Raw genomic sequence first — 25,612 nt, 5'->3', positions numbered from 1 at the left:
GCAGGTCTGCAGGTGTCTACCTTTCTCTCCCCCTCTCTGTCTTCCCCTTCTCCATTTCTCTCTGTCCTATCCAACAACAATGACATAAATAACAACGATAATAATAAGCACAACAATGGTAAAACAACCAGGGTAACAAAAAGGGAAAAAAATGACCTCCAGGAGCAGTGGATTCATGGTATAGGCACCGAGCCCCGGCAATAACCCTGAAGGCAAAAAAAAAAAATTGAAGCCAATAGTATGAGTTTTCTTATATCCACTTAAGGTCTACCAAATTGATGGGGGGAGGAGGGAGAGAGAAAGAGAGAGAGAGAGAGAGAGAGACGAGTGACAGGAGTCAGGTGCTGATACACCTGTTCAAGTGCACACATTACAGAAAGCAAGGACCCAAGTTCAAGCTCCTGGTCCCCATCTGCAGGGGAAAAGCTTCACAGGTGGTGAAGCAAGGCTGCAGGTGTCTCTAATCGTCTCCCTATCCACCTCTTCCTTCCCTCTCAATTTCTCTGTCTTTATTCAATAATAAATAAATAAATAAATAGTTAAAAGAGAATTGACTCTTTTAGTAGTATTTTTTCCAAGGAATACAGTTTTCTTTCTTTTTTTTCCTTTTTTTTTTTTTGCTTTTTGTATTTAAAATGGTACAGAATTTGACATGTGTCATGGATACAACACTGTGCATTTAGATAAATACTTTTAATGTGTACTTGTAGATTTAATTTTTAGATACAACTCAGATTTCTGACCACTAATTTTTCTGTAATTGTGAGACATAATTTGCTGACTGTCAAAAGGCTTGAGTCAATCCTTAGCGGTTTTTAATGTTTAAAATTCAGTCTATGAAACCAGAAAATTGAGTTATTCAATAATTGCCATTTGTTATTTTTAAATATATCTCATTGTTACTTTTTAATGGTTTCCTGTGATTTTTTTTCCTAGTCTGTAATATGTTAAAATGTATAGGATATTACAGTTTTTCAGTTTAAAAAATTGAATATGTGGTTGATAAGTATAGTACATATAATGCATATATTTTTTCCAGGGATTGAATCCAGGTTCTTATGAATGAAAAGATGCACTCTGTCACTAACCTACAGCCTACATCCCAGTACCTGTAGTGGGCATACTTTAAAAAAAAATTTTTTTATTAACTTTATTTTTTTATTGGATAGAGACAGCCGGAAGTCAAGAAGGAAGCTGGGGATAGAGATGAATAGAGACAAGAGAGACACCTGCAGCACTGCTTCACCACTCGCAAAGCCTTCCCCCTGCAGGTGGGGACTGGGACTTGAACCTGGGTCCTTGCACATTGTAACATGTGCACTCAACTAAGTGCGCCACCACCCGGCCCCACTTGTTATATATAATTTATTATTAAATAGAGACAGAAAAATTCAGAGGGGTGGGGGAAATAGAAAGGGACAGAGCCAGAGAGACACCTGCGGTTCTGCTTACCATTCTTGAAGCATCCCCCCTGCAGGTGGGGAACAGGGGCTTGAACCTGCATCCTTGCAGACTGTAATGTGTGTGCTTAACCAGGTGTGCCACCACTTGCCTTCCCCCTTTTTATAGAGAGAGAAATGGAGAGCAAAGAGCAGAAGAGAGAGAAAAGGATAAAATAAGAGAGACACCTATAGCACAGATATGCCACTTGTGAAGCTTTCACCTCTCCTTCCTCTCCCCCAAACCTCACTGGTTGGGCCTAAGGCTTGATTTTGGTTCCCTCTCCCATGGTAATATGTGCAGTCTGCTGGGTGTGCTGCTGCCTGGCCCCATATTTTAAAATACATATAATGCAACTTTAAAATCATATGCCTACCTTTGTGCAAGAATAAACATGAACAATTAGTTTTATTTCCTGAAACAATACAGAATTTATTCTGCTTATCTTAGTGGAAGATGACTAATTTATAGGGCTCTATCCTAATATCTTAGCAACAGAACTCCATAAGCACAGAGGGTTTTATGTGACTCTGTTGTTCCTGTATGGATTAGCTATCTCCTGACTGCAGCTACTCCAGCACCCTGGCTAGGGTTAGACAGGGATAGAAACAAATCTTTATAAGCATAAATCCCAGAACTACATTGAGTTATTCTTCTCATCTCAAAATCATCCCCTTATGTGTATATGCTCAGGGGTGTTGTTCTAAAATATCTCTGCCTCATCAACTTTTTCTTCTCTGCTAAATTTTTACTGATGTCAACCAGTCTATAAAAACATGCTATTTCTTACAACTTAAACAGAACAGGATTCCCCTGTCCTCTCTTAATCACATTTACTTCTACTTCCATTTCTCAGGATTTATCAACAACAGAATATGTTGTTGGAAATGATTTATTGGCTAAAATGACTTAATTTTTTCAAAGTAATTATGTGATTCACTAAAGAAGTTTGGAAACTTACATTCAGATTATATATATTTGCATAAACTTGAATTATACTTTTAAATGTTAATGCTTCACATTTTCTACTCAGCTAAGTTTAGAGCAAATTTCACTGTTAATTCATATACTTTAAATACCAGGTAATTATTATTTTCCAAATTTGTAAAAAAAAAATACATGATTATTTTTCAAATGGAGGGGGGTATATCGTTCAGCTGAAATGGAAAATTGTGTGATTGGCTTCTGGAAGACTTTAATTTTAAGTAGCTTTAAAGAGAAACATTTTCTGTAGAAGTCTAAATTTTCCTCAATTTATACTAATTAATATTCAGTGAGTGGTACTGTTCTTAGTCACTTGAATCGTGAAATCCTTCTACTAATTTTATTTCAGGATTCAGACTTTTTTTTTAAAGGTCCATCTGACATAAGGATTTATCATTAACAGACACTGCATTATGCTGATTTAGTTTTTCTAAGTTTAATGCATGAGAATGTAATAATCAATCTTGAGTCTCTCATGAAGAATTTGATGGATGATGATGATGATGATGATGATTTTGGCACTATACTAGAGTACATTAGAACAGTGGATTGCATGTGGGCTTGGGTGACTGACATTGTTGTAGAGGTTCTCAGATGTCCCAGTGCACTGTTTCTGCCACATAATGGCCACCAATTTTTTTTTTTAAATTTTTTATTTATAAAAAGGAAGCACTGACAAAACCATAGGATAAGAGGAGTACAACTTGACAATTCCCACCACCAGACCTCCATATCCCATCCCCTCCTCTGATAGCTTTTCTATTTTTTAACCCTCTGGGAGTATGGATCCAAGATCATTGTGGGTTGCAGAAGGTGGAAGGTCTGGCTTCTGTAATTGCTTCCCCACTGAACATTTGCATTGACAGGTCGATCCATACTCCCAGCCTGTCTCTCTCTTTCCCTAGTGGAGAAGGGCTCTGAGGAAGCAGGTTTCCAAGGCATATTGGTGGGGTTGTCTGTCCAGGGAAGTCTGGTCGGCATCATGCTAGCATCTAGAACCTGGTGGCTGAAAAGAGATTTCACATATGAAGCCAAACTGTTGAACAATCGTGGACCTAAAGGCTGGAATAGTGCAGATAAAGTGTTGGGGGAAGGGTTTCCTCCATTTTGTAGATAACTAGTAGGCATACTTTAGTTGTATTTCAAAGGGCCTGTAGCTGTACTAGTGTTTTTGTTTGTTTGTTTGGTTGGTTGGTTTTTGCCTGAGCCTGAAATCTCATATGCAGTTGGATCCAAGTTATTGTCTGAGGAGATGATGTCATGGCTCGAAAAAGGACCAGAAAGCTGGATCAAGGAAGAGAGTAGCTCCCTAATATGGGAAAGGGGTATAAATATTGTTGACTGTAAACCCCATAGATTTGATGTGATCTGGGGCCCATATTCAGCTTAGGAGCCTATGTGACCTCTGCATCCCTGTAGATCTGAGCTTACATTCTGTGGTCATGAGTAGGAACATTCCAAGCTGCCCCAGTATTGACCCATCTTCCTCAGGTGTCGCATAGAATATGTTGTCCAGCCTCCCTTTGGAGGCTGGAACATTCTCTACCATTCTTGATCCAAGTTGAGGTCAAGGTCCTATGGGGGCCCACAAAGGGGTCTATTGTGTTATCCTGATAGAGATGAGTTACAATGGAGAGAGGGATTTGTTCGAGTTCTGGGCCCATCAAGTCTGTTTGGAAATTTCAGGATTCACCAATTAGGGACTCAGCTGGGCTACTTACTTTTGTCACCTTATTTCTGCTTGGTTTCAAACTGACATACAGATTCCTTTTTTGAAGTATTGACATATAATTGACATATGGTAGTTTCAAATGTATAGCATAATAATTTAATATTTTAAATATTGTAAAAAAAAACCTATCACCGTAGTTTCAGAAATCTCTTCCTTGTGATGAGAGTGTTTAACAACTTTAACAACTTTCAAATAGGCAGTGTCGCATTAGTTTATGCACAGAGGCAGAGAGAGAGAGAGAGAGAGAGACTGAGAGAGGAGGAGAGAGTGAAAGAGACCATCATAGCATTGAAGCTCCTTCAGTGTCATGGGGCTGGACACAGGGGTTGCACACACATGGCAAAACAGCACAGTATCCAACTGCTCCCACAATTCTACATCCATCCATCCATCCATCCATCCATCCATCCATCCATCCATCCATCCTTCCTTCCTTCCTTCCTTCCTTCCTTCCTTCCTTCCTTCCTTCCTTCCTTCCTTCCTTCCTTCCTTCCTCTCTCTTTCTCTCTCTCTCTCTTTCTTTCTTTTTCTTTATTACCTACCTACTTACTTATATACTTATGATAGATATAGATAGAAGTTGAGGAGGTGGGTCGGTCGGGTGGTAGCGCAGCAGGTTAAGTGCATCTGGCATAAAGAGCAAGGGTGAGCACAAGGATCCCGGTTTGAGTCCCCGGCTCCCCACCTGCAGGGAAGTCGTTTCACAGGCAGTGAAACAGGTCTGCAGGAGTCTGTCTTCTCCCCTTCTATGTCTTCCCCTCCTCTCTCAATTTATTTCTGTCCTATCCAACAACAACAGCAATGGCAACAATAATAATAAGGACAAGGGCAACAAAATGGGAAAAATGTTCTCCAGGAGCAGTGGATTTGTAGTGCAGGGATTGCGCCTCAGCAGTAAACCTGAATGCAAAAAGGAAAAAAAAATGAAAGGAAGAAAGAGAAAAACGAAATTGGGAAGGAAGGGGAAGATAGACAGGCAGGCAGGCAGGCAGGCAGGCAGGCAGGCAGGCAGGCAGGCAGGCAGGCAGGCAGCAGACTGACCTGTAGCACTGTTTCACTGCTGATGAAGCTTTTCCCCCTGCAGGTGGGGACCCCAACACTTTCTTCAACCCTTTCTCTTTCTTTCTTTCTTTCTCCAGAATCTTTTCCCATATCAAGTTTAACTTGTGATATCTCCTACTTTATTGCCTGGCCACAATCAACGTTGCCTGCATTCTTATCACTGTCCCTTTGTGGTAATCATAGTTGAGATCTCTTTTGCTTCCAATCCTGTCCTTTCTCCCTCTCCTCTTTAATCTTTTTTCTTTCTTTCCTTCATTTGTTCTTTTACAAGAATGAGTTCTTCAGTGTTCAATTTCACATCTTTTAACTTTTGTAATAGAACACCTTAACCTTTGCCCAGGCCCCATCTTTAGGACTTGTTTTTTATTTGAGGCTTTTGTCTGTTTGCTCTACCTGAATTATTTACTAGAAACAGTTATCAACTCCATCTGTTATACTTTATACTTATATTATCTATGAAAATCTTAATCTATTCAAGAATATGCATTTATTTCATGAGGACAGAATTGTTTCCTGTTTTATATCTAGTTCCCAATACAACACTAAATTCTTGAATTTGCCTCTGTAATTCTTATAATCAGCTTAAAATCAGAAATATGATTTATTGAATGATTTTTTATGAGCACATTTATAGTAACTCAAAAAGTTCTTTAAAAAAGCGGTCTTGTTTACAAAAAAAATTACTCAAGAACTATGTAGGGTGGATCTTGTGAAATAGACAGCAGCCAACACAGAGAATGTTTTCTTGGTAGTTTTACCAATAAATTCAGATTTTATTCCTCTTTGGTTTTTATTTTAGTGTTGTTTAGTGAATGAGGATATAATGTGAGTGGTTATGTATCCAAAAATGGAAGTCATCTCTATTTAAAATAATTTGAGATATTTTTATAAAGGTGACACTTCTAACATTATAATTAATACTTCATTTTGTATAATATGAACATTTCATGACTTATCACAATGAAACAATTTAACCCTGGCTTCACTATTGCATATGAACAAATTTAAAATTAATTTTACCTTGACTTTGTTTTCATGAGCTAAGATTTTTTTATCTTACATTTAACAAAAGTTACTTTTATAGAATATTTTTTAATTATCATTTTAAAGTTAGTAAAAGTTACCAAAAGCATACAGGAGAAAGTAAGTGCATTACAGCATGTGGTGCAATATTTATATATTAAGAATGTCTATTTTCACAGAATTTTTGATCTTATGATTATAGAATATAAAATAGCTCTCTACCTACAAAATGTTAATTCAAATATACCTAAACATTACTGTATTTTTCTATTTATGTAATTCATGTTTTAGATGACTTTCATTTCTTTATGTTGTTCCCCGAGTGTCTGTAGTTTTTGTAGAACTTTCAGAATGCCAGCAGAAGTACTGAATTTCTTGAGGGGACTTGTATATTGTGTACCATTGCTGAATGATAGCTTGTGTTTTCCTCATTGTCTCGTATAATCCACTAGTAATTAATGATAGTCATTTTCAATATTGATAAGAAATGTGCTTTCACCTATTTTTTGCTTTTCAAGCAATGTTTAAAGTACATGTCAGATTGTATTTTCCCCCCACAGACAGCCTTTTGATTGACTATCAGTTTACATTCAGCTTATTGCAGGAAGATGATCGTCACCACACAGCCATCAACTTCATAGCAAACCCAGAACAGGTGAGGAGACAATCTGTCCCTTTCAGTGGAATTACATGAAAGTCAGGAATATTGCTGTTATCTTTCATTGCACTTTTAATTCTCAGAATTATTACTGTGTAAGATAATTTTCTTTGTACAAAGACCAACCCTATTAATTTCGCTCTGAAATGTAGATAGCCTTGTGATCCAGAGAATATGTGATTTAAACATTTCAGACTTTGTGAAGACTCCTACAATTTAAATTATATTTTATCGGTTAAAGTTTTGAAGCTCTTTGTCTGTGTTTATAATTTTGCTCTCAGATTGAGTAGTCTTATTTAGAAATGATATCCATAAATTCAAACCATGTTATATTGTTTCTTTTTTTGTAGTTGCAAACTTTAGTCATCTTTTTTTATAACTTCAGTAGTTTGTCCTAGTTATGAATGATGACATTTTAAAAATTATATTTATTGAGACATAATAAACATTAAATTTGGTGAAATTAATGGTATAAAATGTGTTGATTTTATGCATTTATATATTTATATATTTCGGTATGATTGCCACCATAGGGTTAGTGTCATGCCCTGTAGTTTGCTATTTCGTGTGTGTGTGTGTGTGTGTGTGTGTGTGTGTGTGTGTGTGTGTTGGGAATAGTTAAGATCTAGTTTCTTAGCAGTTTTGAATTTTGTTACTAGTCTCCGGGCGGTAATTCACGGCGTTAAGCGCACATAGTACAAAGCGTAGGAACCGTGCAAAGATTCTGGTTTGAGCCTCGGGCTCACCACCTTCAGGGAGGTCGCTTCACAAACAGTCAAGCAGGTCTGCATGTGTCTATCTTCCCCTCCTCTCTCAGTTTTTCTCTGTCCTAGCCAATAAGAAAATGGGGTAAAAATGGCTTCCAGGATAGTGTATTAGTAGTACTGGCACTAAGCCCCAGTGATAACCCTGGAGGCAAATAATAATGATAATGATAATACTAATAATGATAATGATACTAATAACAGTCACCACACTGTTCAGGATAACTCTAGGTTAATCACTGTGAGTTTTTACTCTTAACAAGTATCTCCTTTATTCTTCCTACTTCATGGCCTCTGGCAGCCATTTTGTTCTCTGTTTTTGTGAATTTGACATTTCAAATTCTTCTTGTAACTGTTACCATGCCATATTTACTTGTTTCTGTCTGATTTATCTCATCCAGTGTGTAATAAAGCACTAATTTTAACGCCATCAGTGTTATTTTGCAAGTTTGTAAAATTTAAGTGTATGAAAGATTAATTGTAAAATTTAATATAAGACCATGTTTTTAAATAATAGCATTCTTATCCAATGACATGTATTCATACCAGTGCTGATCTCAGTGTTACGTGCAAGACACAAGATATGGAATAAGATATTGTGTCCAAAGACAGAAGAGTTGATAAGGAACTGTTAGTTTATATACATAATGAAATACGAAGCTATGATAAAGATGGTATCTTTGTCTTTTGCTTCCCATAGATGGAAATAGAGGGGATCATGTTAAATGAAATAACCCTAAAGTTGTTATACAAATACTGACTGATCTTATTCACAAGTGAGGTTTATGAAACAAAATGAGGGAAAATACATTGTGAAACAACTTCACTCACCGGTCACAAGAAATTCTTTAGATTTTCCTAGCTTTGTTTTAGAAACAAGGAGCTTGATCTTCAGAAAGGACATTTTTTTTCTAATCCAATCAGCATATTTGTTAAAGAGATCTAAACATAAGTATGTAGTTCAACAATGCATTCCTCATTAATTCAATTTATTGCTCTTATGATTTTGTTTTTTTCCTTCCAGGGTTATCCCTGGGGCTTGGTGCCTGCACTATAAATCCACACTTCCTTGTGGCCATTTTTTTCCTTTTTTTGTGTTGTTGGATAGGACAGAGAGAAATTGAGAGAGGAAGGAAAGATAGAGAGGAGGAGAGAAAGATAGACACCTGAAGACCTGCTTCACTGTTGAGAGGTGAGCCCCTGCAGGTGGGGAGCCCTGGTTCGAACCAGGATCCTTGTGCTTTGTACTATGTGTACTTAACCTGGTGCACTACTGCCCAGTACTCCTATATGATTTTTTTTTTTTTTTTAAGCAGAGCACTGCTCAGCTCTAGTTTACAGTGGTACTAGGAATTGAACGTGGAACCTTAGAACCTTAGGCATGAAAATCATTTTCATGACCATTATGTCTTCTCCCCAGTCCTCAATTTATTGCTCTATGAGTATATTTTAATGAATATAAGTTAATAATTAGTTACCAGGTATTTTTAGTTCATTATGATAACATAAAGTAGTATTTATTACCAGAGCTGTTTCTTCTTTTTATTTTTTTCATTACTTTTTTAATATCTTTTGTAATGAGAGATGGGTATAAAGACAGAAAGATGATAACTACTAGGCAGTCACTTCTGCCCAAGCTCTCCTTATTTTCTTACTATTTTATCACATTTTGTTTTATTGCTATGTTTAGTCATGAAAGCTGAAGATACATGAAAGAAAGATACAGAGAGAGTGAGATGGGCAGGGGTAGATATCATAATGCTGATGCAGAAAGACTTTCCTACCTGAAGCTCTGAATTTCCTGCCTCACCATGATGCAGGGCTGAGCAAGGCTCTGGTAAAAAGAAAAAAGTAAATAAATAAAAGTAAATAAAAAAAAAATTTTAAAAATCAGCATGAGACCAGAGCAATGCTCAGCTCAGACTTATGCTAGAGAGCTGGGATGCAACTCCTCTTTTCATTTTTAAATTTTCTTCGATATAACATATGTTCTCATACCAGGACAGTGTAGACTATTGATCAAACCTGCCTGTTTGGTGACATGAAAAAATTTTGCTTTTACTATCAGTCAAAACGATACTCAGTTAGCTTTGCGACATGACCTTGAATCAGTGTCATTTGTTTCTATTACTATCTTAAAAGAAGGTCTCTAGGGGCTTGACAGTTTTGTAGTTCATATCATGGAAATTACCTTAACAGTTTAACAACAGAACTAAAAAGATAACTCCCATCTTACATTAATGACCACTTATGGGTATGACTCTGACAGATAATGCAGTATCTCTGAAGTACTGTTTACATAGTTTGTACATTTACTAGAAGTCTCAAATGATGCCTCTGTATTGTTAATGAACAGAAACTTGAAAAACAGCTACTTAATTCCTTCAACCATTTGCTGTGTTATGTATAACGTGCACTGTAAATATGGTCATTCTTCTTGAGTATATATTTGTTTCTTGCAAACTGAAGAAAATGTCTTCTGATGTTTGTGGATTGCTGTTAATATTTCTTCATAGAGACCAAATGTCTCTTTGACTATGGTCATCATTAAGAAAACTTTCTATGAAACAATTGTATGTTACTGTAAAGTTTCTTTGGGCTAAGCCAAATATTTATCATTTAAATACTAACTAGAGGTGCGGAAAGAGAATAAAAATGCAAATCTTGAATTACAAAATCTTCTAATTTTCCTGTAGGAGGTCAAAATATAGTAAATAATATAAAAGGACTTAAATCTACCTTTGGATTTTTCTTATTAAAATATGATTGACATCTACATTATTTAATGGTACAGTGGCAGTATATAGAGTTTGAAAAATATATGTGCATTAACTATAATACTATTCTAATTATATTTATAAGGTATTGTTTGTTTTTAACCTTGGCATTTTCTTTTTTGGTAGTCAAACAAAAATTTGGATATTTCAATTAACGCATCAAACAACTTTAACCTTAACATCACGTGGTCAGTTGGTTCAACAGGTGAGAGCAATTTGGTGTCATGTGTCTTTTATATCTGTTTCTACATAAAAGATGTCCTTTCGTGACCTTTTACTATTACCTTAATCTACTGAAAATTTAGAAATATACCTTTTCTAAAATCATCGTGCTGTTACAGGTAAAAGTAATAACTCACAATGCCAATAAGTTTTTATTATTTTGCCAAGTTTCTTCCTTTAATTACAAATAAAGGGGCAAAAATATTATATACTATACCTGTTTTTTTAAAATGTTTGTTAAATACTGTGGTTTTAATTTTTTAGATAAATTATGTATTTATGATTAGAAATTCAGTTTATTTGACTTACTATTGAGGTGATTAATTTGATTATTAACCATAACACTGCTGTAAAACAATGAATTCCCTTGCATATACTGATACCTTTACAATCTGTTTCTTTCATGCTTAATAGTGTACTGCATCTGACCCTGCCTGGCTCCAATGTTTAAAAAAATGCACTTAGCATGTCTTCTGTAATAAGGGTTTGAATTAGAAATTATTCATTTTTTAACAACTCAACTAAAAATACAGATATCTAGAATTATGAAATGTGACTTTGTTTTTGAATGCGTGTTTTATCAAATTCTACTGTTTAATTTTTATTGCAAATATAAAATTATAAAAATGTATTAACTTTACAAAAGAGAATATGTAGATCCTTAGAAATCCATATTTGATTTCGGAAAAATAACTTATTGTGTTCTTTAACTATGTGTAATAGTGGCAACATGTCACCATCATGCAGTTCCAAAACCTTCACTGCATATGTAAAAATGAAATATTTAGGAATTTGTATAGATGCTTTGTAATTTATAAGAAGACATAAAGCTATGTCAGTATAAAAATAAATCAAATTATCATGTAAATCTAGTTTGAAATTTACTTCTGTATAATTAAGTCTCCATAAAATTTATCCAGAAAAGTATACAAACTCTCTGTAATCACTTTATAACAGTCATCTTAGTATGCAAAAGATAATTTATAATTTCCAAATTCAGTTCTTAAAACATCTGATGTACAGATTGGTGTTAGGACATTTGGATTTTAAAGCTATATCTAAGTTAGCTTTGTGGTTGATGATATTAGAAATAATTTCAGTTACTCAGTATACTAACTGACTATTTTTACAGTTGTTATATGTTTACTGTTTTTTAACTTAGTAATAGTGCTGTAAATACTTTTCTTGATTTGGTTAATTTCAGTATATTTATTGGGTATCCAATATGCTCTTACCTAACTGAGTGTTTATCTCATATATTAAATTATAGCCTCATTCAAAACTACTTAAAATATGTTATGGTTCAATTTATGGTAAGAAAATATACTGACTTGTTTTTTTTCTTTTGTTCTTTTATTTTGTTGGGGTGGAGGTTACTGGTTTACAGTACAACTGTTGACACATGGGTGTAATTTCTTATGTCTCCATAAGTCGACAAATCTCTCTCACCTCCAACTTAGATTCTGTCCCCAAAGCCCTATTCCCACCTCTCTATCTGTCCTCCTTCCCAAGAATCCTTCAGTGCAAAGTACCAAATCCAGTCCAATTTTTAATTGAGTTGAGACTCGTGAAAAATACCTGTTTTGAATGACTGAAGAAGTAAACCAAAGAATTTATTTTCGGGAGTTGGGCGGTAGCACAGCGGGTTAGGCACAGGTGGCGCTAAGTACAAGGACCGGCATAAGGATCCCGGTTTGAGCCCCCGGCTCCCCACCTGCAGGGAATCACTTCACAAGCGGTGAAGCAGATAGATCTGCAGGTGTCTGTCTTTCTTTCGCTCTGTCTTCCCCTCTTCTCTCCATTTCTCTCTGTCCTATTCAGCAATGATGGCATCAATAACTACAACAATAAAAAAGCAACAAGGGCAACAAAAAGGGAATAAATAAAAATAATAATTTATTTTCTGGAGTCAGATATGCCTGGGATTCAAAGAGTAATTTACTGGTTTATTTAGGCAGGTGCTTTCATTTCCTGAGGCTTAGATTTCAATTTGAAAAATAAAGATGGGGGTCAGTGATAATACTCTAGCAAACTTTCATACCTGGAGCTCCAGGATCCATGGTTCAATCCCTAGCATCAATATACTTTTTTAAAGATAAAAAAATATGAGGAGTAGGGAAAAAGAGAGACTTGCAGTACTACTTCATTGTTCATGTATATACAAAAGTATATAAAAATAGGCCAGTGTCAAGTATAAAGAAATTAACAAGAAATTTCATTGAAAAAATTATACTAAATCTTTTCCCAGTAGATTTGTGGCATTTAATATAATTTTCCTATCATTCTAAATTATAAGTATGTGTTTTTTATAGTTCATTAAGATCTGTTTGCTAGTAGGGAATATTTAAATTCATTTTATTTACATTTTAGCTGGAACAATTTCTGGAGAAGAGACTCCTATAGTGACCAAGACTAATATAAAGGAATACAGAGATAGTTTTTCCTACGAAAAATTTAACTTTAGAAGTAATCCTAACATCACATTCTATGTGTACGTCAGCAACTTTTCCTGGCCCATTAAAATACAAGTAAGTGCTAGTCTTGTTTTATTTAGTGGTCATTGAGTATACTTATTACAAAATGGTGATTTTGTTCATAAATTATATCTATCTATCTATCTATCTATCTATCTATCTATCTATATATATATATATATATATATATATATATGTTTTTAACAGTGCAAAAGCATGTATTGACCCTTGATAACAAAGGTTCTTGAATGCTTGTGTTTAGTAGCTATTTCCATAAAGGGCATTAATATGGGGGTCTTGCGGTAATGCGCAGGTTTAGCACACATGGTGTAAAATGCAAGGAGCAGCTTAAGGATCCCGGTTTGAGCCCCTGGTTTCCCACCTGCAAAAAAAAAAGACATTAATATACATAGTATTCAATCAACTGGAAATGTTCTGATTATTTAATAAAATGATGTTCTGAGAAATGTCACATGATAGGGGCCAAGTGGTGGTGTTCCTGGTTGAGTGCACACATTACCATTGGCTCAACATCCTGCTTCAGGCTCCCAGCCCCTCACTTGCAGGCAGGGGTGGGGTAGGCTTGAGGGAAGCTTCATAAGTGGCTAAGCAGTGCTATAATTATCTCTCTTTCTTTTCCCCTATTTCCCCCACCTCTCTCAGTTTCTCTGTATATCCAAAACAAACAAAAAAGCATGCACAAGGTTGAACGTGAACTAGCAGTGTTCTACTGAAGCAAAGTCGTAGTGTGTGATTTGAGATGGTTTGGGGACCCAGTGCACATTTGGGGAGAAGGATTAAAGTTGGCCGTGTGAGTGGCATACAGAATGATAAGAAATTTCATTCATGTGAATATAATCGCCTTGCATGTCACTATTTCCCTAGTAAAACCATAAAGTATATTTAGCAAAACCAACTTTTAAAAAAAATTTATTTCTTCTGTGTATCTTTTTAAAAAAATATATCTATTTTTTGGCTAGAGACAGGCAGAAAATAGAGAGTGTAAGGGGAGATAAGGAGAGACACCTGCAGCAGTGCCTCACCACTGGCAGTTTTCCCCCTGCAGGTAGGAACCATAGGCTCGAACCCGGGTCCTTGTGCATTGCAACATGTGCTCAACCACCACCTGACCCCTTTGCTGTGTATCTTAACTGATGTTTTAATAACTTTTGCAACTATACTTGACATTACTGTGCTGAATCATATCATTTTAGCTCTATTATAAGTGGGTATAGTTTAAACTTACTGTGGAAGTGTACTACTCTTAGTGTTGTATAGTTTTTTAAAAATATTTATTTATTTATTTCCTTTTTGTTGCCCTTGTTGTTTCCATTGTTGTTGTAGTTATTATTGTTGTTGATGTTGTTGTTGTTGGATAGGACAGAGAGAAATGGAGAGAGGGGCAAAGACAGAGAGGGGGAGAGAAAGACACCTGCAGACCTGCTTCACCTCCTGTGAAGCGACTCCCCTGCAGGTGGGGAGCCGGGGCTCAAAGTAGGATCCTTATGCAGGTTCTTGCGCATTGCACCATGTGCGCTTAACCTGCTGTGCTACTGCCCGACTCCCAGTTTTTGTTTCTTTTTTAATCACTTTACTGGGGGAAAATAATGTTTGCAAGACTATTATTATCATAAGTATACATTTTCATAACTCCCCCTGCTAAGTATCTGCACCACACCCACCATCAACTGACATCTTTATTGCATGCTGCTTCTCTTTATTGCATGTTGACTTCTCTTTTTTAATATATATTTCTTATATTTTATTTATTTTATTTTTGAGAAAGATGCATAGAAAGACACAAAGAGAGAAACACCAGAACACTGCTCAGCTCTGGCTTACAGTATATACTTGAGGGAGCTTGAACCTGGGACTGTGGAGCCTTAGGCATGAGAGTCTGTTTGCAGAACCATTATGCTATATCCCCTACCCTTGACTTCTCTATTTATATTCTGTGTAGATCTTTTATGTTATTTTTATTATATTTAGTGGTAGGCTACTAAAGTCTTGAGACTTATTCCTTGGCAATATTTAGGATATTCTTTCTACTTTGAAATAGATACATTTTTTTCTTAATGTATGTTCTTATGAAAGAAAAAGTTTATATGTTATAATATTAGGGCATATTCACCTATTCTTTTTTTCTTAATGTTTTTATTATATTTATTTATTTATTTATTGACTAGACATAGCCAGAAGTCAAGACGGAAGGAGATGATAGAGAGGGAGAGAGACAGACAGACACCTGCAGCCCTGCTTCACCACTCACAGAGCTTTCCTCCTGAAGGTGGGGACTGGGGGCCTCAAACCCAGGTCGTTGAGTGTTGTAATATATGCTCCCAACTAGGTGCACTGCAACCTGGCCCCGCAATTCATTTTTTAAATTTATTTATTTATTTATTTAAAAAGGGAGACATTAACAAAGCCATAGGATAGGAGGGGTACAACTCCACAGAATTCCCACCACCAGATCTCTATGTCCCATCCCCTCCCCTGATAGCTTTCGCATTCTTTATCTCTCTGAGAGTATGGAGCCAAGGTCATCACTTATTTATTCTTTTCTTACTAGTAGGAGTATAGATTGAATTGAAATTTGTTTGTTGACTAGATCTTCTATACCATACCTTTTGCTAGGCTGTCAGACTTAAAAATCAATCTTGAAACACATGCAGATTACCTGTTACCTTGATTCATATGAATTCATGTTTTCCTTATATATTAACCAGTGACAGCTTATAGTGAATGACCAAAGTGTTTTGTTTATACACATTTCTGTCATTTGTTAAAAGAGAGGATGAAATTTTCTGGAAAAAAATCTTTACCTGGGTATATTTAGCATTTAAACAAAGTTATGAATTTAGGTGTTCAGATTATATAAGTACAAATCTCTATGCAGTTAATAGTAATGAAAATTAATTTGCTAAATCTATTCAATGTATAGTGGTTGTTTTTGGAGCTTATATAATTAGAAAATGTTAGAAATATTTTCATACAGTAAGAAATAACATTGAAAATGCTAGATGTATCACTTTATTTTAAAATATTTACATAGAAATATTGTCCAGATTTCACTTGGTTTACTCAAATTATGATTGAAAGTGGCAATAGGGTTCATTTACCGAGCTTCTTGAATTACAATTAAAATTGCTAGAATTGTCATATTCGTGATTGTCAAATGCCCCTTATTTCCTGACTATCTAATTACATTTTATTTTTAAGCAGATCACATACTTTACTTAGAACATGAATGAATATTTAATGATTAGAAATTAACTTTCTATATTGGATTTTCTTTGAAGAATATACTAGGGAATATGTTTTGGATGCCAAACAAGAATTTGCATAATAAACCTGAAATATTACACTCTTTTGTAATAATAAAGTACCAAAAGTAACTGATGGTCAATATTAGTAGAGCCTAACTTCTCCACTTTGATCAAAAACATACCATTAGTCCTGAGGCATGTGGTCTATTAAGATATCTTAGTGTGTGTGTATATTTATAACACTGGTGTAAAATTTATATTATTTGACGTAATGTAGTGAAATCCTTTTAATTGGCATGAAACTATTGAAACTTTAATGTCTTTTAAGACTCTCTTATTTTTCCTCAATTTGCACAGTTCTCTGTAAACCAAGTGAATTGCCTTTCTTTATCGGATGTAGTTCTTCCCAGGAATTTCTAGATTTGAGTTCTGCTTCTAGTTTAGAAAAGTGAGTTCTGTGAAGCAGATGCACAAGGAGTTATAGTTTTAGAATTTTGAGTGGTGTGTGTGTGTGGGGGAGGTTGAGATGGCTTCATAGCTTCTGCAGTTTCGCCAAGTAAACCAATTTTTCATTCAAAGAGAACAGGTCTTAATTAGTGGTTGGCTTCCTGTCCTCTTGTTAGACAGCTAATCCATTCTCATGAAATTCTACCCACATAATCTTATCACCTCTTAAAGATTCCATTAATGCCATCACTATTGGGTGTTAAAGTTACAACATGTGAATATTATAATTTTATTTTCATAACTACTATTCTGTAAGATATTTTGCAAATGACAGTTGAGAGAAAGCTGTAGAGAGAGATTAAAACACTGATTAGTTCTGGCACATGATGTAGCCATTAAATTCACTTGAGCACATTAGCTAGTAAGTCTCGCCTTCTCATTTGCTGAGCTTTCTCCGCAGCCCACTGTTATTATTATTCAGGGAATGAATTCTAGGCTTCATGCATGTCTAATACCACTGGTTAGTGACTTCCCTGAGCCATATATAGTTTTTAATTTTTTATTGCATTTTGTGTTTATTTTCTTCTCCATCTTTCTTCGTTCTACTTTTCTTCCTTCTCTTCCCCTCCTCTTTCTTCGCTTTCTCCTCCTCCTCCTGCTTCTTCTCCCCGTCTATTCCTACTCCTCATTCTCCTCCTCCTTTTCCTTCTCTTCTTCTGTTCCATCTCCTCCTTCAAGAATGTAGGTAAAGGATGTGAAATTCTAAGTTAAAAGACAAATAATGACTTCACACTCTACTCACATTCATTCTCTCAGTATCTGTTGACTCCATGGCATTTCATAATTAGGAAAATATTTGAGGAATGAACTTTCTGTTGGGTTTTCATATATATATATGTATACTTTTGATAAGTATTACATCATATTTAAATTATTTTGTGTTAGTGATATGTATTAAAAATGAATTATTTCAAGTCTCCCATGTATTAGTAGCATTATAAATAAAAAACAAAACAAAATTATTTTTTATCAGTAATACAATAAACATACTGGAATAGCAAGTTACACAGTTAACAAGTACATAGTTAACAAGATTTAAATTTGGTCAGTGAGAACTTTTCCCATGTACAATTGTTGTTTCCATTTTATCCAATACTAACTTTAAGCAAATTTTATTCATTGTTTCTGAAACTTCTATAGTTCAGATTGGTAACTACTTTGGAATTCATATGTCTTTTTGAGACACAACAGTCTATGTAACAAATATGCCAACAAATACTGTAATTAAACAGGGAAATATTATTTTCTTCTAGAATGTTTGGAATCTCACTACTAAGTTGATTGTATCGGTTTCTCAAGCAAGATGTTATTTTGTCAACTCTTATTCCTTATATCTTCCAATGTCATGCAATCAAATCTGGACAATAAAAAAGAGAAAAAAAACTACAATAACTAAAAGGCTAATAACTTGAAAAAATAGGAAAAAAAAGAGTTCCCTGTGTATTAATGCTTTGTATTCTCCTGCAGCAGTGTCTTTCATCAACATTTGCACATCACCGTTTAAATTAAATTAAATTAAATTAGATTGAATCTAAATTACCTGTTTCTGAGTAAATGGGATTTGGTAATTCACTATTAAGTCAATGTGCAAACTGATGTCATAATTTAGATTTGGTTTTGCCTTATGAGAATGACAGTAGAAATCATTCTCTCATTTGCGGTTCTAATTTCCTTAGTAGGTAGAAAAAGTTGAAAAAGAACCAGACCCTGATGCTGATTCTATATATTCTTATCACCTGTATGTTAGCATTTTGATCACAGAGTATTTAAGCACAGAATATAGTAGTAAGTGACTAGTTAGTAAATGCTGAAAGTATAGAAAAAGCTTGGTCTAGTCTTACTGTTTGAAGACTCAGGTTTGGGGATCTGGGTGTTGATACAGCCAGTTAAGTGCCCATATCACCAAGCACAGAGACCAAGGTTTGAGTCTTTGCTCCCAACCTGCAAGGAGGACACTTCACTAGCTGTGAAGGTGGTCTGCAGGTGCCTTTCTCTCACCTCTTTCTTTTCCCTCCTCTCTCAGTCTCACTCTGTCCTGTCAAATAAAATACAAAAACAAAATGTGGGTTGAGGGGGACTGGAGAGTAACGCACTGAGTTAAACACACACAGAATGAAGCTCAAGGATCTGCACAAAAATTCTGTTTGAGCCCCCGGCTCCCCACCTGCAGGGAGGTCGCTTCACAAGTGGTGAAGCAGGTCTGCAGGTGTCTTTCCCTCTCTCTATCTTCCCCTCCTATCGCAATTTGTCTCTCTGTGCTATCCAATAAAAATATTTAAAAAATGGCCTCTAGGTGCAGTGGATTCTTACACTGAACCCCAGCAGTAATCCTGCAGGAAAAAAAAAAAAGGAACACGTGTCTGCCAGGAATGGTGTATTCAGAGTAACACCACTGAGCCCCAGAGATAGCCCTAGTGGCAAGGAGAGGAGAGGAGAGGGGAGGGGAGGGGAGGGAAGGGAAGCAAGGCAGATCAGGTCTGTGATGAAAGAAAGTGCTGGAAAGGATGCTGTTGGATCTTTTTCTAATTGAACCTAAGATACCCACAATTATTTTTTTCTTCCAGATTTTTATAAAGTTGGATCATTTAATTTGAAAATAACACATATTTTCAAACATAACATTTGGTCATTAAACTTACATTGGCTTAAGTTAAAATATGGTATTGAAAATTTTTAATCAATTTTATCAATTACTTAGTAATTATCAACTACTAATCAGAAAACATGAGGGATAGCTGGCGAGAGAGAACACAGGGTAGGATGAATGCCTTCCCATGCGTGTTGGGATCATTATCACAGCAGGGAAGCGCTGGTTCTGGGGTAGGCTGGTTCTCTGTATCTCCTTTTCTCTTTATCTGTTGTTCTTTGGTGAAATTGCCCAGATTCAAAATAACAAAACTATATATGTATATATAATGAGGACTATGCAAAATAGATTTTTGCTTGTAGTTTGATAAGTTCTCCCTTTTTATTTTATTTTGGGTGTTTTAATCAATTACAGCACATTACAGTTCCCACCAGCAGATTTCCATATCGAGTCCCCATCCATTGGAAGCTTTCCTAGTCTTTATCCCTCTTGCAGAATGGAAAGATCTTTATGGGGTGCAGAAGGTAGGAGGTCTGGCTTCTGTAATTGCTTCTCCACTGGACATGGACATTGACAGATGGATCCATACCCACAGGCTGTTTTTATCTTTCCCTATGGGGTAGGGAGGGCTCTGAGGAGGTGGGGTTCCAGGGCACATTGGTGAGGTCGTCTGCCTGTGGAAAAATATTAATATTTTTATTTATTTATTATTGGATAGAGACAGAGAAGGATTGAGAGAGGAGGGGAAGATAGAGAGGGAAAGAGACAACCCTGCTTTACCACTTGTGAAGCTTTCCCCTCCTGCAGGTGGGCACCAGGGGCTGGAAACCTGGCTTTTCACACTGTACTATGTGTGTTTAGCCAGGTGTGCCACCACCTGGCCCGTTTTCCCGTCAGAGTCTTTCCTCATTGCTGTGGTTATCACATCAATCAATGTTTGGGTATTTTCATCACTCTTAGTTGCTTTTGAATTGTTGGGATTTTTTTTTTTTCCAGGTTCTTAGTTTGAGTGTGTTTGTGCAGTTTACATCTGCAGTGCATTCACTAGAAGACTTATATCTCAGACTTCAGGGCTTGAGTGTGGGGGGGAAAGAAACAAAGCAAAATACCCTTTGTCCTGTTTAGTTTCCTTCATTTGTCCTTCTGCTGTTCTTAGCTGTTCTTTGTTGCAAGACCCCTCTATGATTCCTTTGCTTCCCAGTCTCTGAAAATCCTCCTGTTCTCTGAAATCTTCTTTCTGGTCAAGATCAGGTTCTAAAGAAATTTCTTAAACAGAATTTCCTTGTATTTGCCTCCATATATCCACCCTGGCTTTGCCTCTGATTTAGAGCTTTATTATTTTTTCCTTGCTTTACTCCTATTTATTTACTTACTTGTGTTTTAAATTGCTCATTTTATTGGGAGGGTTATTATTTACAGATGGTTGTTTACCACATAGGTATACTTTATCATGTCTCTGGGACTGGCCTGCAGAATACTCTTAGCCCTAACTTGGGTCCTTTTCTACCATCATCCACTAAGACTAGGTCTCCCTTTCCACTCCCTCTTTTTACCTTTTCCCCAGAGTCTTTTGCTTTGGTGCAGTATACCTCATGGAGTCAAAGTTTCACTTTTTAAGTGTTCCCTTTATGTTCTTATTTCGGAAGTTCCTATAAAAGAGATCATCCAGTATTCTTCCTTTTTTGGCTATTATCATTTAATGTAATTCCTTGAGTTCTAGCAAGATGAGAGGAAGGAGGGCTGGGGAGACAGCCTAATGGTTATGCAAAAGACTCATGCCTGAGGCTCTAAAGCCCAGGATTTAATCCCCATACCACCATAAACTAGAACTGAGAAGTGCTCTGGTCTATCATCTATCTCTCATTAAAATAAACTGAATAAAATATCCTTTAAGAAGGTAAGACAAAGGAGAGGAGTTCACTTTAAAAAAAAAACTAGATTAGCCATTCAATTATTTGACACTGTAAAAGGGGGACACTAGAGCTGATATAAAAATTAGAAAATATTTAGCATGTTTCAAAAGATTTAAAATAGGGCACTTTACAAAAAGTCATGTGGGAAATAAAATTCTTTAATTTTTTGAAGACTTTTAAAAATTTTTTAAATTATCTTTATTGATAAGATAGTGACAGAAATTGAGAGGGAAGGGGGAGATAGGGAAGGAAAATGACAGAGAGACACCTGTAGCCCTGCAGGTGGGGACCAGGGACTTGAAATGTAAAATGTAAAAAAGTATACATTGAGAAACTGCCTTATACCTGTGAGGATGTCATATATCAAAAATTATAGAAGCAGGAATGGGGTTACTTTACAGTTAAAAAATAAACTGGTTCCACCCCTATGGAATAGTATGGGGATTTTATAGTATTTAAAATTGACACACTTAGTGGGGGTTGTATTGTTATATGGAAAACTGTGAAATGTTATGCATGTCCAAACTATTGTTTTTACTGTCGAATGTAAAATATTAATTCCCCAATAAAGAAAGTATTTTATTAAAAATATAAAAAATTGACACACTTTATTTAATCAAATATTAAAAATAGACTTACTGTATCATAAACAATTCTCTTAGATATCTATTCAAGATATACAAGAATAAGTATCCAAAGAGATTTCTGCATACTTATGTTATATCATGCTATTGTATGTGATAGCTAAAATTTGAAAAAAAAAGTAACCTCTCATGTACAGGACAGATCAGTGGATAAGGAAGTTGATATATATGATAGGATATTACTCAGGTAGATGAAAAATGACATCTTTTCTTTTGCTTCATTATGGATGGTGCTGGAGAGAGGATCAAACTCATGAAATAAGCCAGAAAAAGAAGTCAAATACCAGGTAGTTTGATTCATAACAGGAGTTAAAGAAATAGTACAAGGAAAAATGCAAGATCAAATATTAATCATGATTTTTTTCAAAAGGGATTGGGGCAAGGGGACTGTGTCTTGTGCGCCCTATGATGAAGAAGATAACATTTTGTGGTTGTGGTTGTGGCGTTTTATTATCTGTTATGGAGAGGTGTGAAACTGTATCCCTGTGACATTTCCTCAGCAAATTAATACCAAAATAGGATGCTTTGAGAATGAAAACAACAACAACAACAACAATTTAAAGAATAATTACTGTAGTGTTTGTTTTTTCTCAAAAACTGGAGAGTAGCAAATACTCTGAATTATTTTTTTAAAGTAGCATGCTCCCCCAAATTAGTTAGCAAAGAATGGAAACAGAAATGAAGACAACAGGTCATAACCTCTAATAAACATAGTTTTCAAATGCTCCCACAAATACTAGCAAAATGAATTCAGCAGCATATTTAAAAGCTAGTACACTACTATTTACTGACAGTTACTGCAAAGACTCAAACCAATACATTTGAGACGCCTCATGAATAGTTAAGGGTAAAACCCATATGACTACCTCATTAATGGCAGAAAAAAATGACAAAATTTCCCATCTTTTTATGATAAAAATTTTAACAAAGTAAGTATAGAAGATATGTAGTTTAGTATTATAGAACATTTGTGAGGAACCCGCAACTAACTATTCTATAATAATTAAAAAAACTGAAGTTTTTCTGCAGTTATTAGGAACAAAGTCAGGATGTCTTACTCTTTTTAATATGTTTATTTATTTTAATTATTTTGGATAGAGTCAGAGAGACATTGTGAGGGAAGATGGAGGTAGAGAGGAAGAGAGACGCCTGTCACACTGCTTTCCTGTTCTTGAAGCTTTCCCCCAGCAGGTGGGTATGAGTGGCTTGATCCCGAGTTTTTGCACACTGTAATACGTGTGCTTAATCAGGTGCACCATGACCCAACAAAGAATGTCTTACTCTTCCCACTTCTGTTCAGCATCATGCTGGAAGTCCTAACCTGAGCAATTAAAAAAGAAAAAGAAATAAGAAAATACAAATTACAGTGGATTCAGTAACATTATGTGTTACAGTAATCACATATAGAAGGTACTTTAAAACAAAAATAAAGAAGCTATCTTGAGGCGAAAAAAAAGAAAAAAGTGGAGTTATCATATTTCCTCAGATTATATTACAGAGATACTACAGTCAAAACCACCTGATCCTGGGCCCAAAATAGACACAGAGACAAGTGGAATAGAATTGAAAACCTAGAAATAAGCTCTTACACCTGTGTACTTCTAATGTTTGACAGTGGGGCTCAAAACATTAAATGGAGAGAATGTCTTTAACAAATGGTGTTGGGTAAATTGGATTAAAACATGTAGATGCATGAAACTCAACCACCACATATCACCATGCACAAAACTCTAAGTGGACACGGACATTATACCAGAAACTACCAAATACGTAGAAGAAAATGTTGGCAGAAGACATCGTGACATGTTTCTGAAGTATCATTGGGCACTCAAGTCTAAAAAACTGAACGCTTCTGTAAGCAAGAGAAACTATTACCAAAACAGAAAGACCCTTTAGAGTGGTAGAAGTTTCTTATGTGGCATACATCAGATCAAGCTCTAATAATCAAAATACATAAAATGTTTACTAATCTTAGCAACAGAAAAATCAAACTCATTAGAAAATAGATACATATAGAGTCTTCACTAAGGAAGAGATCCAGAGGTCAAACAGACATCACAAAAAGTGCTCAAATTTACTAATTATCAGCGACATGTAACTAAAATCAACATTGAGATACCACTTTAAACTCACAAGAATGTTATGCATTAGAAAGGACAAAAAATGTTAATGAGGATGTGTGAGGGAGGAAGCTTTCTTGCTGCTCATGAGAATGCAAATTGCAAAGTGGTTTAACCCCTATAGAAAGCAGGAGACTGGCAATTGATATGACCGTGTGCATCAGAGATACAGGTCTGTGGCTTTCTTTTCTGGTAGAGTTCTTTCCTGCTTGGGGGAATCAAAATGATGTTAGCCTCATAGAATGAGTTGGGGAGTGTAAAATTAAAGAGTATACAAATACTCTTTAATTTTCTGGAAGAGTTTGAGGAGAATTGATGTTCTTTGAATTCTTACAGAATTCCTCAGTAAAGCCATCTGGGACTGGGTTTCTTTTCTTGAGTAGATTTTTGATGACTGATTGAATTTCCTTTTTCTCCCTCCCTTCCTTCTTTCCTTCCTTCCTGAATTCTCTCTCTCCTTCTCTCTCTCCTTCCAGGGTTATTGCTTGGACTTGGTATCAGCACTACGAATCTACTGCTGCTGGTGGCTATTTTGTTGTTGTTGTTGTTGGATTTTATTAGATAGGACAAAGAGAAATTGAAAGGAGAGGCTAATAATAGAGAGGGGGAGAGAAGTGACCCCCTTGCAGGTGGGGATCCAGGGGCTCCAATTGGGATCCTTATGCTTGGTACTATGTGCTCTTAAGCCAGTTTGCCATTGTTCGTCCCTCACTGATTCAATATCTTTGTTAGTGATATTGGGCTAGGTTTGACAGGTACTATGATTCTAGAAATGCATCCATCTAACTTAGGTGGTCCAATTTATTTGCATAGAGATGTTCATAATATTCACATGTGGTTATTTGTATATCCCCATCCTCAGTTGTAATTTCATCTTTCTCACTGATTTTTATCATAGCTCTCTTTCTCTTATTTTCAATCTCGTTGGTGGTTTATCTATTTTATTTACCCTTTTGAAGAACCAGCTCTTTTTTTAATTCGTCACTGGGATAATCTTTCTTGAATATGCTTCATTAAGTTCTTCTGATTTTGCCTATTTCCTTCCTCCTGTTGACTTCCAGATCTCTTTTTTGCTCCTTTTCTGGTTGACTTAGTTGTGATGTTATATAGCTTACTCGAGATCTTAAGAAGATACAGTTGTAAATTGTGAGTTTTTTTCCATGCCACCATATGTTCATTGGAATTCATTTTTCATGCTGGCTGTAGGAGCCTGAGCTGATCAGAGGACTTTAAATTAGGGTTTTCCCTCTAAACACTAGTGAGTCCTTGTGAGCGATTCAATATTCTTTTGTCCCTGAGGTCACAGGTTAAACAACAGACCCACTTTCCAGCCACTGGCAACGTACTTTGCTGCTTAACTCCCAGTTTGACACCAGCCATCACTACATACAGCTTCCTGAGTCTCCAAAATCTCTCACTTCACCCCTCTGCCACCACTG

At 35.7% G+C, this 25,612-nt stretch overlaps 1 protein-coding gene across 4 annotated transcripts in view; it reads left to right on the top strand.

Annotated features, from left to right (window-relative positions):
- The window catches only part of ATRNL1 (attractin like 1), a 700,209-nt gene that overhangs the window by 210,726 nt on the left and 463,871 nt on the right, over positions 1 to 25,612 (top strand). For 3 of the 4 annotated variants that reach the window (XM_007519967.3, XM_060171225.1, XM_060171226.1), the window contains exons 22-24: positions 6,802 to 6,896; positions 10,567 to 10,645; positions 13,033 to 13,190. In XM_007519967.3, the coding sequence (XP_007520029.2) occupies positions 6,802 to 6,896; positions 10,567 to 10,645; positions 13,033 to 13,190 (332 nt within the window). Of the gene's footprint in view, positions 1 to 6,801; positions 6,897 to 10,566; positions 10,646 to 13,032; positions 13,191 to 25,612 lie in introns of those variants that run through there. The other variant, XR_009544641.1, reaches the window with a different exon arrangement.

Source organism: Erinaceus europaeus, chromosome 14 (assembly GCF_950295315.1).
Source record: "Erinaceus europaeus chromosome 14, mEriEur2.1, whole genome shotgun sequence".
Taxonomy (NCBI): Eukaryota; Metazoa; Chordata; class Mammalia; order Eulipotyphla; family Erinaceidae; genus Erinaceus; species Erinaceus europaeus.
The sequence above is the reverse complement of the archived record's forward strand: the minus strand, read 5'-3'. Positions and strand labels throughout refer to the sequence as shown.